At 39.8% G+C, this 18,883-nt stretch overlaps 1 protein-coding gene across 2 annotated transcripts in view; it reads left to right on the top strand.

The window, feature by feature from the left end:
* Nucleotides 1–3,501: 3,501 nt before the first annotated feature.
* Nucleotides 3,502–18,883, top strand: part of LOC127420307 (gastrula zinc finger protein XlCGF26.1-like) — a 60,745-nt gene continuing 45,363 nt past the window's right edge. Inside the window, exons 1-4 of one of the 2 annotated variants that reach the window (XM_051662500.1) lie at nt 3,502–4,248; nt 4,942–5,103; nt 5,200–5,716; nt 8,544–11,069. In XM_051662500.1, coding sequence (XP_051518460.1) covers nt 4,951–5,103; nt 5,200–5,716; nt 8,544–9,544 — 1,671 coding nt within the window. In that variant the 5' untranslated portion in view covers nt 3,502–4,248; nt 4,942–4,950 and the 3' untranslated portion in view covers nt 9,545–11,069. Of the gene's footprint in view, nt 4,249–4,941; nt 5,104–5,199; nt 5,717–8,543; nt 11,070–18,883 lie in introns of those variants that run through there. The other variant, XM_051662498.1, reaches the window with a different exon arrangement.

Genomic DNA, 18,883 nt, shown 5'->3' with positions numbered 1-18,883 from the left:
GCACATGGTCCTGCATATTCTGGGAGAAGATCAGAATATCGTCAAAATAAACAAAGACAAAATGATCGACCATGTCTCTAAGCACGTCATTAACGAGCTCCTGGAAGATGGTGGGGGCGCTGACCAATCTGAAAGGCATAACCAAATAATCAAAGTGCCCCATATTAGTGTTAAATGCCGTCTTCCACTACTCATCCCCCTTCCTGATACAAACCAGGTGGTAAGCGTTACATAAGTCCAACTTCATAAAGACGGATGCCTCCTGCAAGAGTTCGAAGGCTGAGGACATCAATGGCAAAGGATAACGATTATTTACCGTGATGTCATTCAGTCCCTGATAATCTATGCAGTCTAAGCGAGCCATCCTTTTTCTCCACGAAGAAGAACCCCGCCCCTGTGGGTGATGAGGAAGGGTGGAGGAGATCCGGCTGCCAAAGAATCAGTAACGTACCTGTTCATGGCCTCCCTCTCGGAAGCTGAGAGTGAATACAACCGTTCTTGAGGAGAAGTGCCAGAAAGTAATTCAACAGCACTGTCGTACGGGCGATGAGGAGGGAGGGTCGTGGCGCGGGGGTCGTGGCGCAGGACTTGCTGAATACCACTCTCGAATCGTGGTACGCCAACGGCACTCCTGACATATCCGCTGGCTCATCCTGCCACGAAACACATGACTGGACAGGGTTAAGACAATGTGAAGAACAAAAAGAGCTCCAGGCAAGTACAGTATTGGTAACCAACCAGGGGAGTCCCAGCTCAACTGGGGTCGATGGAGATCGGATGAGATAGAAAGAAAGCTGTTCAGTGTGGTTTCTGGAGATCAAAGTAACCATCGTAGTGGAATGGGGGATGACTGACAGGGGCGTGCCACTAAGCGTGTGGGCGGTGATGGGCTCATCCAATCAGAAGCCAGGTTCATGTCAATGAAATTCCCTTCTGCTCCAGAATCCACCAGGGCCAAGATAACATGACAGTCTGTTACAATCAGCAGCCGAGCCAGGAGGAGTCTGGAGGCTTTGTCCAAGGGTGTCATGCTCAACAGTAACCCCCTAACTACTGTCGAGCGATATCTTTTAACAGGTGGGAAACGACGAGGTGGCCCGAGCGGCCGCAGACGAAGCACAAACTCCTCTGAAGTCGTTGCTGCCTTTCCTTACGGAAGTCTACCCACCTGCATGGGTTCAAAGTCAGGGTGAGAATCGGAAACTCTGGTAAAAGCCATGGATTGTGAGTGAGGATTTACTGTCCAAGAGGGGGAAGCGCGGCGTCGACGATGCTCATGGGTTTGAGTCAAACGGTGATCAACCCAGATAGCTAGGTCCACCAAATCGTCAGACGAGAATCGGTCCAGAGAGTCAATTTCATCCAGGATAGTGTATGAGAAACCTCACAAGAACAAATCCCACATGGCGGATCCATTCCAATTGCTGGAAGTGGCCAGGGTGCGGAATTCTATCGAATAATCGGCTACTGATCGGTTACCCTGGGACAGTCCTGATAAAATCCTCCCAGCTTCTCTGACCTTGAGCTGCCCGGTCAATCACTCGGCGAAGTTCAGAGGAGAAAGTTTCATATGAAGAGCAGCACAGATGCCGGTTATCCCACATTGCCATTCCTCATTTTCCAGCTCTCCCAGAGAGGAGTGTGAAGATACACGCAATCTTCATTGTGTCTGAGGAATACGTGGAAGGCTACAAGGAGAAGAAGGGTGAACATTGTGAGAGGAAAGCTCTAACAGACCCCTCACCTGAGAATGGTGGTGGAGGAATGGCGCATGCCTCTGGTCACCAGGGGCGTGAGATGCTGCCGGAGGAGTGGGGGGTATGTCTTGTGCTGGACTCGGATCAGAAGGGTAGCGGAGCTGCTGAACCATCGCGGTAAGATCCGCGAGCTGTGAAGCCATTACCTCTAAAGCATGGTTAGAAGCTGAGATCTGGTCTTGATGTCATCCAAGCAGAGCTCCTTGTTGGGAGAGGGTGGAGCGAAGAGTCGTCTTCTCTGCTGAGTCCATGGTGGCCAGTTTATTCTGTCGTGGTTGGGGATTGGGGGAGGATAAAGGACCAAAAAATAGAGAGACAGCTCAATAGTATTTTTTCTCCCCTTTTTCTCCCCAATTTGTAATGCCCAATTCCCAGTGTGCTCTAGGTCCTCGTGGTGGCGTAATGACTCACCACAATCTGGGTGGCGGAGGACGAATCTCAGTTGCCTCCACGTCTGAGACCATCATTGTTGAGTGCGTTACCGCGGAGACATAGCACGTGTGGAGGCTTCACGCTTTTCTCCGCGGCATCCATACACAACTCACCACGTGCCCCACCGAGAGCGAACCACATTATAGTGACGACGAGGAGGTTACCCCATGTGACTCTACCCTCCCTAGCAACCGGGCCAATTTGGTTGCTTAAGAGACCTGGCTGGAGTCACTCAGCATGCCCTGAATTCGAACTCGCGATACCAGGAGTGGTAGTCAGCATCTTTATTCGCTGAGCTACCCAGGCCCCCTTTCAATAGTATTTATTAAACAAAGGTAATGAAGTCACAGAAGGTGCTTCCAGTGCCGGCCACAGATGGCTGATCCAACAAGCCACTGGTAAGGATTAGTTTGTTCGTAAAATGAGTGTATGTGTTGTGGTAGTCAGGAGCAATCCGAAGAGAGTCCATTGAAGCTGGTTTGGTGCGAAGCCCAGACTAATCTCCCGAGACATGGGCAGATAATGAGGACTCCTCCTCCACAAGTACTGGGCACCAACTGGTGAAAGCAACCACAAGCAGGCAGGTAACCGCACCTCTATAGACAGGCAACCAACAGATACACGAGCAAGCTCCAACTACACAAGAGAGAAACTTTAGACTTGATAGCTAACAGCGAACATGACAGCGAGCAATAAACTGGCAAAGAATTAGGGGGAATAAGTAGTGATTGCAATTAGAAGAAAGAAGGTGGAAGTGGGCATGTAATTCATCACCGTGATCAGCATCTCCCCAGGACCCCATGGAAACGCTGATCACACATGCCGGCTCCAACTCTGAGACAAATTTGAGAGAAAATCAAACAACGGTTTGAGCCGGCACACATGCCGGAAGCGTGACATACTGTTCAAGTGCTGTACTTGCTATAGTTTACTTCAATGATATTTCTTCATCAAATAGCAATGCCAAATGTAAATAAAGTCAATCACTGAAACATCAATGCCACATTGAGTAAGAAATACCATGTATGTATGTGCACATGCATATGGGATACAGATAATTGACCATTGTTATACAGAATATCAACATGATATAGTATTTATTTATATGACTATAGTACTAATTTATCTTGTAATAAACTAAGAAAACAATATTCTGTGATGGTAAACTTATAAAGATATGAAACAACCATAAAAAAATATAATTTATGAAAGTGCCAAAAAAACGACACTATTACATACCTAAGGTCTCTAATGAACCTAAATACTTTGGTACTTCAACCATTATAACATTTTGTGTGAGTGTGTTTTAGACTATTTATAAGAGATAGACTGCGGAATACTAAAGTGGTGTGGGCACATCTCCAAAAAATGGTTGAGGTACAGGGGTGAAATGAAGTCCCGGGTCTCTAAAGATCCGAGGTATGCGCTTAAGGGTTAAATGTTAAATTGAGTTTAAAAGTCTTTGAAGAAAATGATTTCTATAAGAATCTGTCTATATCACAATTCAATCACATATCATTAAAAAGTGTATACATTAATAGATATAACAAATTCAGCAAATTGCACGGTTTTTGTAAGTGTGGGTCTCAGGTAAACACAACAAATATCTTATTTTGGTCCTAAGCCAATAAAGATCAAGAACCCTTGCCATAAATGCATCTATCTATTATCACAAATAGATCTACAAATCTGAATCACAATTAGATAAATAATTAAATGTTTTGGTTATTTGTACATTCACTTGTCTTGCCTGTGATTACATTTTGTCTGCCATCACTATTAAAACCCATCTGATAAACTGAGGATTTGTCTAGTGTTTTAACAGTAGCATGTGCACGTAAAATATTTCCATTCATATTATAAAGATATTTTATTGATACATTTATTTATTTATTGTAAAAAGCGATGTTATGATGTATATAAAACCCGAAAGGTTTCCTAAACTCATCCACACTCCAGTCCAGTAGTTGGCGGGAAATCACCAGAAGTTGTTTTGCAAATCTTCATGAAACACAAGAAGAACTCACAGTTTGAATGCTCAGTTCGGTATAGGTTTTAGGTAATTTGTGAGCTTTCTTGTTATTTCTGTGTGTATTTGTATGCATGTTTTCTCTCTTTCACGTTTTAATGATTGTAAACGACGCTTATCGCCGTATGTGGCGGTTTTGTGACAGACTTTTTAAAATATTCAGTTTCAGGAGAAACAAGCAGAAATCTGAGAATATAATGTTTAATTTCTGATATATGCACTCTTTAATTAAAGCTGCTGTTTGTAAATGAGTTCAGTGAAGGAGATTATATGTTGGATAAAGCTTGTTAGATGTCTGTTTTATATCTTTTCATCTGGAAAGCATCACAATCTAATTAACATCGAAACATCTTAAAAATATCAGATTTACAAACATTTTAAAATCATAAACATCTCAAAGACATCTGCTGAATGTCTTATTGACATCCGACATTAAACGTTTTATAGAGATATTTCAGATGAGCTAAAAACGTTTGAAATTCTTATTCCTGATGTTAAAACACACATTAAATAGACGTCTCGGTGATGAACGTGTGATATCAGGGATAATATCTGATATTCCTGCTGTCAGGAAAATTAAACTAAACACAAAGCACACAATTATATTTATATCGTCTCAGAAACAGTTATTTAAACTAAGTTGTTCTTGTATATGATCCTATAATAACCTTTTTGAGTCTGATGAATGTCAGTCCATTATAATGATGATGATTTTGTGTTCAGGTGTTCATCATGAGAGAGCAGGTGGATATGATCTGCTGTAAATCAGTAGGAACTGATCTGTCCATGCTGGATATTGATGATTTCATCACAGAAATCTCTCAGCTGAAGAAAGAGGTGACGTCACTGAAGACAAAGCTGATGGAGAGAGAGGACAGGTTACAGGTTAAACATTCATTTCATCCTTAAAGTTGAGATTGTAAGCTTTCAAATGATGTGATATGATGAACGGTACAGATGTGATTGTGTTGTGTTTGTCAGGAGCTGGAAAAGGTTTCCTGTCAATCTTCAGTGTGTGTGACTGATGGGACCTCCACAGAATGTCAGGATTCAGTGTGGAGCGGCAGAGATCAGTCCACACCACAGCGACTGCTGGACAAACTCTCTGAACAGAGATCCAGAGACACACAGGACTCACAGCTCACTTTACTCTGTTCTACTGATGGTAATCAGGGTGATCAAACCTCCACAGAGTCTCTGACTTCTGTCTGTAACACTGGAGAACAGCAGATGCTGCAGATACCAGTGAAGATGTGTTCAGTGAAGCTGCTGGACTGCAGGAACCTGATGAAGATGAGAGGAGAAACCACAGAAGAGGAACAACAGAGTGATGAAGATGATGATGATCAAACCTCCACAGAGTCTCTGACTTCTGTCTGTAACGCTGGAGAACAGCAGATGCTGCAGATACCAGTGAAAATTGAAGTGAAGCAGGAGGAGATAAATGAAGAAATCACAGCAGAGGAAGATCAGAGAGATGATGATTTTATTTCTTCAGGTATGTAATGTTTTAAATATTTATGACAATCGACCGTCATGTCAGAATCTGTTACAAGAAAGACGGTTACATCACTCAGAAATCGCATTAAAAAGTTCTCAGTTGTTTTTATTGTTGTTTTTGAAGTGCTTGGTTGTCTTTTTTCTTTTTTTGCAATTCCACAGAAATGTTTTGAGCAAAGAAACAAATGAACAAAACCCCTTTTAAATTGTTCATTGAGGTCTATATTTTACCCTATTATATCGCTATACACTGATGAACCAAAACATTATGACCACTCACAGGTGAAGCGAATAACGCTGATCATCTCCTAACAAGGCCACATGTCAATGTCTGAGTAAATTAGATAGTAAGCAAACAATAATTTCTCGTAGTCAACGTGTTGAATGCAGGATAAATGGGCAGGAGTAAAGACCTGAGCGACTTTGACAAAGCCCAAATTGTTATGGCCAGATGACTGGGTCAGAGCATCTCTTAAATGGCAAGGCTTGTGGGGTGCTCTCGGTCAGCAGTGGTGAGTACCAACCGACAGTGGTCCCAAGAGGGACAAACCACAAAATGGCAATAGGGTGTTGGGCGGTTATTAGACTTGCCACGATATAATTTTCTCACCGGTGCGGTGTTCATGTTCAAACTGACTAAAACCGGTATTACCGCTTGTTGGATGGTAAGTGGTACTACGGGGTATTTTCGTTAAGCAGTAGCCTACACAATAACGCAAGGCAGCTTGATTTCAAACTATGAACTTTTTTATTTATTTTAACCATAAATTCAAATGAAACTGGAAAAAAATTAAGTGCAATTAAAATTGTATTGTTCAACTTTTTGAAAGATGTCTTTTCAACAGTTGTGAAGGGCAACATCTCTTTGCAACGAACCTACGTCATCCGTGCATTCTCTACCCATCGGGTATTTCTTTTTCCGAGCAAATACAGTTGAAGTCAGAAGTTTACATTCACTTACATTGGATATAAAAAGTCTACAAACCCCTGTTAAAAGAGCAGGTTTTTGTGATGTAAAAAATTGGTTCTCTTGGTCCGAAATTAGCACACTGTAACACACTGTATCGGATTTGGATCGGGCTCGTCAGACTGATACCGATCCGTCAGTATTGGAGACGATACCGATCCAGGTATCGGATCGTTGCATCCCTTGTCAGAGTGCCCATGATGTCCCCTGTCTACAGTCGAAAGCACCTACAAATGTGCACACGAGCATTGGAGCAGTAGAAGAAGGTCGCCTGGTCTGATGAGTCCCGTTTTCTATTACATCACGTGGACAGCTGTGAACCTGTGCGCCGTTTACCTGGGGAAGTGATGGGACCAGGATGCACTGTGGGAAAACGACAAGACGGTGGAACGAGTGTGATGCTCTGGCAGTGTTCTTCTGGGAAACCCTGCAGACCCTTTCACAACCACCACGCCCGTAAAATAGTCTCTCTCCCCCCCTCCCATTTATGTGAAAACAGTAATGAATAAAAGTGAAATATGACATGTTCTTAAGAGTGCCAGCCCATTCTGTGGCTAGTATTATTTCATGGATTGCGCATTTCAGTTCACATACATACAAAGAGTTTAATAAAAAATGGCAGTTAGTGCTTTATAAATGAAGCTAAATTTCACATTATCACTGCAAATGTCACGTCTATGCTACTGGGTGCAAGGGATGTTACCGGTGCAAAATTGAAATAATGTATAGTCGCATAATGAAGAGTTTGTGACCCATGATAAATTAAACTAATTGAACGCAATGAAAGCCAGATGTTCTTTATCAACAAAATTTTGGTAGAAAATGTTTGGTAGGATAAACACTTCTTTTACCTTATTTGTGAGGAGGCAAGTCTACTCATTATGTACTCTTCCTCATGTTGTTCCAAACATGTATGTCTTTCTTTCTCTGAGTCTGGTTTACATTCAGTCTATATGACTATAATCATGAAATGTAGTTATTGGCCAGAATTTATGGTATAAGTTAGGGCTGTCGATTTAATGCATTCATTCAGGGCGATTAATTATTTAAAAAAATAAGGGGTTAAAATATTTATGCAATTAGTCGTAAATACTCAAATAGGCTGTGGCATTCAAGTGATTTTTGATTGGTATTAATAGGTCCAAAGTGTGCTAAGACATCCCTCACACCATTACACAACCACCACCAGCCTGGACTGTTGGCACAAGGTAGGTTGGGTCCATGAATTCATGCTGTTGGTGCCAAATTTTGACCCTACCCTCTGTGTGCCTCAGCAGAAATAGAGATTGGTCAAATCAGGCTACGTTTTTCCTACTAAGTTTCGTACTACGTTTTACTTTTAACTATATGTTTATGTTGCGACGCAACCATGGTGAGATGATCCAAAAGCGTCCGTCTGACTCACATTTACATTGACGTGTCCTTAGAAAAGCCCTTAGAGTAAGTCTTGGACTGACGGACAATTTCAGTTGCAAAATGGATTGCTCGGAGCTGTAGGCCAATGATTGGCTTATGTTCAATAATACGGATAAAGATAATTTATATTGTCTTTTCAATGCTTTACTCATCTCACACAATAATTTTAATGCATTTTATTTGTCTGAATAATATTTTTTTTTATAATATATATAAATATATTGATTAATTTGATTAATTGACATACTTTGTAATTTATCCAATTAAATTTTTAAGCATTTGACAGCCCTAGTAAATATATAAGTTTTGCACAGCAAAAATCACAAATTAATATTTGACCTTTGTTGTGTTCTGACATGAATTGCATTAGGGTTCAATTTGATTTCTTTTTACATTTGTCCCTTTTGAATTTATTTTTGTCAATTCACTGTGTTCATTGTAGAGCTGATGGAAGTGAAAGAGGAAAGTCAAGAACCGATTGAAGTGGAGGAGAAACTTCAGTATCAGAAACATCATGATTTCACAACTGGAGAAAAATCTTTGAATGACTCAAGGACTAAGAAGAATTTCTCACCAAAAAAACCTCAAAAATTAGCAGCCAAGAAATATTTAACCTGCTCTCAGTGTGGAAAATATTTAACATGTAATAATGATCTTAATATACACATGAGAGTTCACACCAGAGAGAAACCTTACACGTGCTCACACTGTGGAAAGAGTTTCACTCAGATAAAATACCTGACAATACACAAGAGAATTCATACTGGAGAGAAGCCTTACAAGTGCTCCCACTGTGAAAAAAGTTTTATTCAGTCACACGACCTGAAAGACCACAAGAGAATTCATACAGGAGAGAAACCTTATAAGTGCTCACACTGTGAAAAGAGTTTTATTCAGTCACAACACCTAAAAACACACGAGAGAATCCATACTGGAGAGAAACCTTACAAGTGCTCACACTGTGAAAAGAGTTTTATTCAGTCACAACACCTAAAAACACACGAGAGAATCCATACTGGAGAGAAACCTTACAAGTGCTCACACTGTGGAAAGAGTTTCACTAAGTCAGAAAACCTAAAAACACATGAGAGAATCCATACTGGAGAAAAACCTTTCAAGTGCTCACAGTGTGAAATGAGCTTCACTCAGTTACATTCCCTGAAAACACACAAGAGAATCCATACTGGAGAGAAACCTTACAAGTGCTCATACTGTGGAAAGAGTTTTAATCATTTAAATTCCCTGAAAACACATGAGAGAATCCATACTGGAGAAAAACCTTACAACTGCTCACACTGTGAAATGAGCTTCACTCAGTTACATTCCCTGAAAACACACGAGAGAATCCATACTGGAGAGAAACCTTACACGTGCTCACACTGTGGAAAGAGATTCACTCAATTAAATTCCCTGAAAACGCACGAGAGAATCCATACAGGATAGTCTTGTCTAATTATTGTGATGACTCTTCTCCACCAGAAGATGGCAGCACCTTCAATCATTTGACTACATGCACATTGGTGGTATGATGTTGTACAACTCGAGTCATGAGAAAATTTTATGTATGTACTGTATTGTTGTTCTTCTGTTCCAGATGACCAGGTGCTGATGTGGGCAGAACCACACTAAATGTGAGCCTTTGCAAAAGCAATGTATTGAAGTTTTTTTTTTCATTGAAGCTGTATAAAGTCCTATTTTGTACAACTTTTTAGATTTTTGGAGTACATACACTCACTGAGCACTTTATTAGGAACCCTGTAATAATACTGTGTAGGGCCTCCCTTTGTTCTTAAAACAGCCTCAATTCTTCACGGCATAGATTCCACAAGATGTTGGAAATATTCCTTTGAGATTTTGGTCCATGTTGACATGAATACATCATGCAATTTCTGTAGATTTGTCAGCTGTACATTCATGCTGCAAATCTCCCGTTGTACCACATCCCAAAGATGTTCTATTGTATTCAGATCCGGTGACTGGGAAGGACACTAAAGAACTATGAACTCCAGTTTGAGACGACTTTTGATTTGTGACATGGTGCATTATCATGCTGAAAGTAGCCATTAGAATATGGGTAAATTGCTGCCATGAAAGGATGCACATGTTAAGTAACAATACTCAAATAGGCTGTGGCATTCAAGTGATTTTTGATTGGTATTAATAGGTCCAAAGTGTGCTAAGACATCCCTCACACCATTACACAACCACCACCAGCCTGGACTGTTGGCACAAGGTAGGTTGGGTCCATGAATTCATGCTGTTGGTGCCAAATTTTGACCCTACCCTCTGTGTGCCTCAGCAGAAATAGAGATTGGTCAAATCAGGCTACGTTTTTCCAGTCTTCATCTGTCCAGTTTTGGAGAGCCTGTGCCCACAGCAGCTTCACTTTCTGATCTTGGCTGACAGAAGTGGAACCTGACATGGTCTTCTGCTGTTTTAGCCCATCCGCCTCTAGGTTGGATGTGTTGTGCGTTCTGAGATGCAATAAAGTGCTCAGTGAGTATAGTTTTGTATTCTGAACGATGGTGATTGCTTTAAATGAATATTCCAGGTTCAATAGAAGTTATAGCTCAATCAAAAGCATTTGTGGCATAACGTTAATTACAACAAAAAACTACTTTGTCTCATCCCTCCTTTAAACAAAATAAGCAAAAATAGAGGTTACAGTGAGGCACTTGCAATGAAAATGAATGGGGACAATTTTCAGAGAAATTAGAAGTTTATAGTTTAGAAAAGTACTTTAATTTTTTGGTATTATTTGACCTGTAAATTTAAAACGTTTTACGTTCATTTGAGGGGTTATGGCGTTACATCGTCATGGCAACAAAGTTGTAAAATTGGACAGAACTGTACATAGAAAAGGTTAGAAAGCAGTTTTATCACGCATATTGTTTACGCCTTGTTCTGAAACATTGAGTATTTTAACATTTTGGGATTAGCCCCATTCACTTCCATTTTAAGTGTTAGTGATTTTTTTTGGGGGGGGGGGGCTTTTTTAAAGAAAAGGAGGGATGAGTCAAAATCCATTTTGTGTAATTAACAAGTGACAAATGTGATCGATTGAGCTTAAAGAAATAGTTCACCCAAAAATGAAAATTCTCTCTTGATTTACTCACCTTTAAGCCATCCCAGATGTGTATGTCTTTCATTCTTCAGTAGAACCGAAATGAACATTTTTATGAGCACATTTCAGCTCTGTATGTTCATTCAACGCACGTGAATGGGTGCCAGCTGTTTGATAGTCCAGAAGTAATATTTAGGCAGCATAAAAGTAATCCGCACGACTCCAGTTGATCAATTAATGTCTTCTGAAGCAAATCGATAGGTTGGTGTAAGAAACAAATAGATAATTTTTTATTTTTTTTACCTTTGGCCAGCACTGGGATGCTGTTTGAAATGAGCTACAGTTGAAGTCAGAAGTTTACATACAGTTAGGTTGAAGTCATTAAAACTAATTTTTTAACCACTCCACAGATTTCATATTAGCAAACTATAGTTTTGGCAAGTCATTTAGGACATCTACTTTATGCATGACATGAGTTATTTTTCCAACAATTGTTTACAAACAGATTGTTTCACTTTTAATTGACTATATCACAATTCCAGTGGGTCAGAAGTTTCCATACAATAAGTTAACTTTGCCTTTAAGCAGCTTGGAAAATTCCAGAAAATGATGTCAAGCCTTTAGGCAATTAGCCAATTAGCTTCTGATAGGAGGTGTACTGAATTGGAGGTGTACCCGTGGATGTATTTTAAGGCCTACCTACAAACTCAGTGCCTCGTTTCTTGACATCATGGGAAAATCCAAAGAAATCAGCCAAGACCTCAGAAAATAAATTGAGGTTCATGTCTGGTTCATGCTTAGGAGCAATTTCCAAATGCCAGGAGATGAACATAGTTTGGTGCGAGAAGTGCAAATCAATCCCAGAAAAAGAGCAAACGACCTTGTGAAGATGCTGGAGGAAACAGCTAGACAGGTATCTGTATCCACAGTAAAACGAGTCCTATATCGATATAACATGAAAGGCTGCTCAGTAAGGAAGAAGCCACTGCACCAAACCGCCATAAAAAAGCCAGACTACAATTTGCAAGTGCACATGGGGACAAAGATCTTACTTTTTGGAGAAATGTCCTCTGGTATAATGAAACAAAAATGTAACTTTTTGGCCATAATGACCATCGTTATGCTTGAAGGAAAAAGGGTGAGGCTTGCAAGCTGAAGAACACCATCCCAGCTGTGAAGCAAGGGGGTGGCAGCATCATGTTGTGGGGGTGCTTTGCTGAAGGAGGGACTGGTGCATTTCACAAAATAGAGGGCATCATGAGGAAGGAAAATAATGTGGATATATTGAAGCAGCATCTCAAGACATCAGCCAGGAAGTTAAAGCTCGGTCGCAAATGGGTCTTCAAAATGGACATTGACCCCAAGCATACCTCCAAAGTTGTGGCAAAATGGCTTAAGGACAACAAAGTCAAGGTATTGGAGTGGCCATCACAAAGCCCTGACCTCAGTCTGATAGAAAATTTCTGGGCAGAACTGAAAAAGCGTGTGCGAGCAAGGAGGCCTACAAACCTGACTCAGTTACACCAGTTCTGTCTGGAGGAATGGGCCAAAATTCCTGCAACTTATTGTGAGAAGCTTGTGGAAGGCTACCCAAAACATTTGACCCAAGTTAAAAAATTTAAAGGCAATGCTACTAAATACTAACAAATTGTATGTAAACTTCTGACCCACTGGGAATGTTATGAAATAAATAAAAGCTGAAATAAATCATTCACTCTACTATTATTCTGACATTTCACATTGTTAAAATAAAGAAGTGATCCTAACTGACCTAAAACAGGGAATGTTTTCTACGATTAAATGTCAGGAATTGTGAAAAACTGAGTTTAAATGTATTTGGCTAACGTGTATGTAAACTTCTGACTTCAACTGTAGTCAATAGCATGAATTGTCTGACACAAACTTCACTCTTGTGACGTTCGTTCCTCTTGTAAACAAAGTGTGTGTTTCCGACTTCTCGTGAACACGGCACGACATCACGTTTATGTCACGCAACAGCTTCATGATGCATTGACTGTTATTAAAGTTAATAAAGTTTTAATTATCAATTTATTTGAGAAGACATTAATTGATCGAATGGAGTTGTGTGGATTATTTTATGCTGCCTAAATATGACTTTTGGACCGTCAAACAGTTGGCACCTATTCACTTGCATTGAATGGACATACAGAGCTGAAATGTGCTTATAGAAATCTTAATTTCAGTTCTGCTGAAGAAGATGTACACATCTGATATTAAAGTATGACATTTTTTCCTACCTGGTACACAGTATTGTATATCATGACAAATAAAAACAATGTCCAGCTGTTTTCAATTACTCCATGAGTGTAAATACCTTCCCTCTCTATAAGATCAAATTGTATGGATGGATTTTCCTTTGAAAAAAACAAACTTGAAGACAAAAGAGCATTCAAAACAGTGCGGGATATAATTAGTAAGCACAAATCTAGGGAAGGATATAAGGCAATTTCAAAGGCTATGAACATGTCTCAGAGCTCAGTGCAGACCATCATACAGAAGTGGAAGAAATATGGAATTACAGTGTCTGCGACTGAAAATAATGTCCATGGCTTGATAATCAAAAAACTATTGCACAAAGAGGGGCTGTACGGGAGAGTGGCTAGTAAGAAGCCTTGGCAGCAAAAAAAAACATGCTTGCCCATAAAGATTTGCAATACTTCACTTGGAAGATACTGCAAAGATGTGGCAGAAGGTATTGTAGTGGTGCATTTCTGGCTTAAGCACTAAACTGTATGCGTGGCGCAAAGCAAACTTTGCACATCAGCCACACAACACCATCCCTAAAGTGAAACACGCTGGTGGCAGCATCATGTTATGGGGGTGCTTTTCAGTAGCAGGTACTGGCAATCTCGTGAAGATTGATTTGATGATGAATGCTGCAAAATACACAGAAATTTTGGATGCACACATTTGCTGTGTGTGCTTTTATGTTTTTGTCTTTATGTTTTAATTTGACATTAAACTTTACTTTGATGGGTCATCTGGTTCCTACCTCCTCCTCTCCCATTTTAACCCTTGTTACTTTGGTCCCGAAACCCGGGAAGAAGGAGGGATGCCTCGCCACTGCCATCCACCCAAAGGAGCAGCCACGGCCATCTGCTGGGGGACAGAGGAGTCTCTGCCGGCCGCCTGGACATGGAGGAATGGCCGCCGTCCACGAGGGGAGGAGGGGCTCACTGCCGGCTGCCTGGAGCGGTGGAGCCCAATCGGGCTAATCAGCCAAGGAGAAGGATAAACGGCAGCCGGATGCGGCAGTTCGGGAGAGAGAGAGCCACACACAGCTGCCGTGTGTGCGTTTATGTTTTTGTCTTTGTTTTAATTTTACATAAAGTTTTACTTTGATGGTTCATCCGGTTCCCACCTACTCCTTTCCCATTTTGACCCTGTTACAACAGTATACTGTATCAGGGTTTCCGGTGTCTTAAAAAGGTCTCAAAAAGTCTTAATATGCCCTTCCACAAATTAAGGCCTTAAACAGGTCTTAAATCGGCGCACCAAGTCTTAAATTCATAAGGTCATGACATTCAATATTATATGAGGTATTGTTTTCTCGTTGCATTGAAGTAGGGTGACCAGACATCCCGTTTTTAAGAGGTGTGTGCCAATGTCCAGAAAGTTCTCTAAACAATGTAATTATGTTCCAGTTTCAGCTGGTAGGCTCACTGATTTTTCATGGGCAGCTATGGCTCAGGTGGTAAAGTGGGTTGGCCACTAATCGCAGGGTTGGCAGTTCAATTCCCAGCCCACATGCCAAAGTTTCCAAAGTGTCCTTGGGCAAGACACTGAACATCAAGTTGCTCCCAATGGCAGGCTAGCACCTTTCATGGCAGCTTTGCCATCATTGGTGTGTGAATGGGTGAATGAGTCACAGTGTAAAGTGCTTTTAAAAACCACTAAGGTTAAAAAAGTGCTATATATGTGCAGACCATTTATCCTAATTTTTCTTCTCGCTATTGTCTTTAAAATCTTTTGCAGAGAAGATAAGCAATTTCGATGCATCGCAAAATGATTTGATGATACTTTCATTCTAGTCTTTCGGTAAATCCACTAAAATGTATTAGGTTGCCATGGCAATAACATCATGTGTTTGGCGCACGCTCTTGTCGTCCTGTCAGTCAGTGCAAGTAGAAATGCAACAATAAAAATGAATTTGCAACAACGAGCTGAAAGAAACCGATCCATTTCTTTGTGCAACACATGAATATGACCTAGTTTTCATCCACTTTTCACGCTGTTTTGTTATGGACAAAGTGAAAATGTGTAAAAAAGTGTGCAAAATTTGCCATCTTCTGCTTGTTTCCATTCAAATGGCCTTTTATCAGTAAAAAAAATGTGTGCGTGATGATGTCAAGCTTAAAAAAACACTGTCAACACTTTAAGCCGTTTCCACACAGAAATGTGTGTACCTTTCACCTCCAAAATATCCCTAATTTTTTTGCCCTTAAGTCTTTGTAAAATGAGGAGAGTATTGAGACATTTAATTGAAATTAGCCAGCTTACTGTAATTTTAATTTCACAAATAAATGCAATCAGAAGACGAGGAATTGCAATCAAAAGTGAACAGTTGCCCTTCTGATAGGACTGTAATATTGGTCCTGATGTTGCGCCTTTCGCAGGTTGCCACCGGTTCCAACCCGAAAGCGAATCGTCATGGCCTTGTTCAAGCTGGCAACCCGCACCAAGTAGTGGGGGGAACTTTTGTTCTTAGTATAAGGATCATCCATCGATGTGTATATGCGGTGTGCACAGCTATTAAAGAAAAAATGATGCGGTGTAATATCAGGGTTTACATATGATGTATTCCTCATATTCAATAGGCTATTTTTAACAATCATCTAATCTAAAGCATTGCCATCAAAACTGCATTATTTCTTGCATATTTGTCCAGCAACTTTTAACAACCACCTGAACTTGATTGTCATCTAAAATGAATTTCAGTCATAATGCAAATTGAAGAAGCTCAGCAAATGTGATCCATGTTAAAGAGGGTTAGATTTAAAATATTTTAAAGGTTTTAAAATGTTCAAAAGCTAGTTTTCTGAAAGTGAACTCAGCATTGAACAAATAGTTCTGATAGTTTATAGTCTTGAAAAAAGTGTAGAACATTTTGAGAGTCATTCAGCTGATTTTTTTCATCTACAAAACAGGGTAAGGCTAATTTTGTGTAAAAAAAAAAAAAAAAAAAAAGGCAATTATATAGGCCTAACAATATAATTTTTTGTTTGGTAATGTATTATTTTTTTATTTAATGCTATATTTGTTTGGTAATTTATTTTATTTAATACAGGGAATTTTGCTGGCATTTTTTTAAAAGTAAGGTAAACAAAAATTTTATAGAATTGGGCTATGTTAATGTTACAAAAAAGCACACTGAAGCTTTTCTCCTAGTATTGTGTATTAATTTTTAATTAAAAATATCTTTGTGCACAGAAATTATTTGTTTTTATGGTGGGCCAATTCCATGACTGCCATCTATAATCACAGGTTTGAGGCCTTTATGTTTGCAAGCACACATGCACAGATGTGAACATGAACATGCTCCTGAACACTAAATTTTTCTGTTATTTTTTTTATCTCCCCCATTCATTTTCAATGGCCGGTAATTTCTGACCGGGAACACCACAAGTCTGACTTTGTGCCATTTTGTACAAAATCAAAGCATTTCAAAACAAACTTCCTGGTTAAACATTAAAGCACACTGTGATAAAGAGTACAGAATGTTTTCATATTTTATTTAATATTGCCAAAATTATCCACAAATATCGCTTTTTTTCACTCAAAAACAGAGGTGCATAAGCTCAGGTCGATGAGGCCTACAATCAATAAGCACCAAAAAGAAATACAAAACCTGTGCTAATCGCAAGAAAACAAGTTGACGAAAAGATCTAATCCAATATTTATTAATAATATAGCATAATGAGTGATTTATAAGCAATGTTTAATAGACCATATTATGTTAATAGTAATTTTTGACTGGGTACACCAAATTAGGTAAAACATTTCAACACAGTGTAAGGGTTGATGCTAGAAGTAGCTCCTAAACCCATGACAGCTTAGAAGTTGTCTTAGAATCTATAAGACTGACTCAAAAATGATCTGAAGCATGACTGCTGTCGTCAATCCACATTAAAAACAATGTATTCAAATATTATTATGACACTGACCATTTTAAATGGTATCGCCTGAATCACAATTGAGTCAATGTATTTTAATAATATAATATTATAAATATTATAATGTTAACAATGACCTTTAAAAAGCTATTGCCTGAATCGCGAGCATGTTTTTATTATTGTAAACTTATTTAGAGATGCAGGTACCTCTCCCACAAATTGAAACAACCCAATTACACTGGATATAAAGGTTTTGACAACTCTGCGCTATCTGGCCACATCAAAATGAAACTGTTTAGCACTGATGAATTGGGAATTTCTGTTATCCTTCAGCAGAATAATCTATTAAACTATATGCCCTCTACAGACTGCACATCGTCCACCAATTCATAGCATATTTTTTCCTGTGGATGTGCACTCGCTCCAGAGAAAAAAATGGGGGCATTCACGGCCATTCTGGTATAATACCCTGTTCTGGTATTGAAGCTTTATTTCATGCTCTATTGTACTTAATTGCAGCAACAAAGGATAAAGAAATGTACATCAGCATGCTGAGTGACTCCAGCCAGGTCTCCTAAGCAACCAAATTGGCCCAGTTGCTAGGGAGGGTAGAGTCACATGGGTTAACCTCCTCGTGGTCGCTATAATGTGGTTCTCGCTCTTGGTGGGGCGCGTGGTGAGTTGTGCGTGGATGCCGTGGAGAATAGCATGAAGCCTCCATGTGCGCTACATCTCCGCGATAACGCACACAACAAGCCACGTGATAAGATGCGCGGGTTGACATTCTCAGACGTGGAGGCAACTGAGATTCGTCCTTTGCCACCTGTATTAGTCACTACACCACAACAAGGACTTAGAGCGCATTGGGAATTGGGCATTCCAAATTGGGGAGAAAAGGGAAGAAAAAAAATCGATCTAAAGTAAATATATATTGTTGTCTGTCTTCGCTGACAAATAACGGTTCCCTGTCTACCAATCACTGTGGTTGACTTACGAGCGCGCTCATGAAATGTGACATCATCCATAGCAACTAAGTCAACTCTGCCTTACTCTTATCTGAAGATTTTCTTAGTAAAATTTGCTCTTGGCAGGTTTGTGAATAGAAAACTCCTAGCTAGGAACTCTTTGGAGAACTCTTAGTAGTAAGATAAAAAATCCTTTTGAATATGAGCCATTGTCTTTTCAGCAGGGAAGTGAAAAGAGAAACCAAAGACTAGAGAAGACCAAACATTCATCAAGTCAAGTCAAGGCATTTTTATTTGTTAAGCGCCATTCACAACACACATCGTTTCAAAGCAGCTTTGCAGAAGATCATGCATTAACAGAAAATGAAACTGTAATATCTATAATGTCTTAGAGTCATCAATGTGTGGTTTGATCAAATACGATTGTGAATTGTGTTTAAAAATAAGTAATTTAATAATTGTATTTCTAACCCCAGTGAGCAAGCCGAAGGCGACTGTGGCAAAGAACACAAAACTCCATAAGATATTGGTTAATGGAGAAAAGTAACCTTGGGAGAATCACTGTGGGGGCCAGTTCCCCTCTGGCTAACATCATGAATATAATGCCAATATTACTTAT

Source organism: Myxocyprinus asiaticus, chromosome 29 (genome assembly GCF_019703515.2).
Source record: "Myxocyprinus asiaticus isolate MX2 ecotype Aquarium Trade chromosome 29, UBuf_Myxa_2, whole genome shotgun sequence".
Taxonomy (NCBI): domain Eukaryota; kingdom Metazoa; phylum Chordata; class Actinopteri; order Cypriniformes; family Catostomidae; genus Myxocyprinus; species Myxocyprinus asiaticus.
This window is presented reverse-complemented; position numbering and strand designations above follow the sequence as displayed.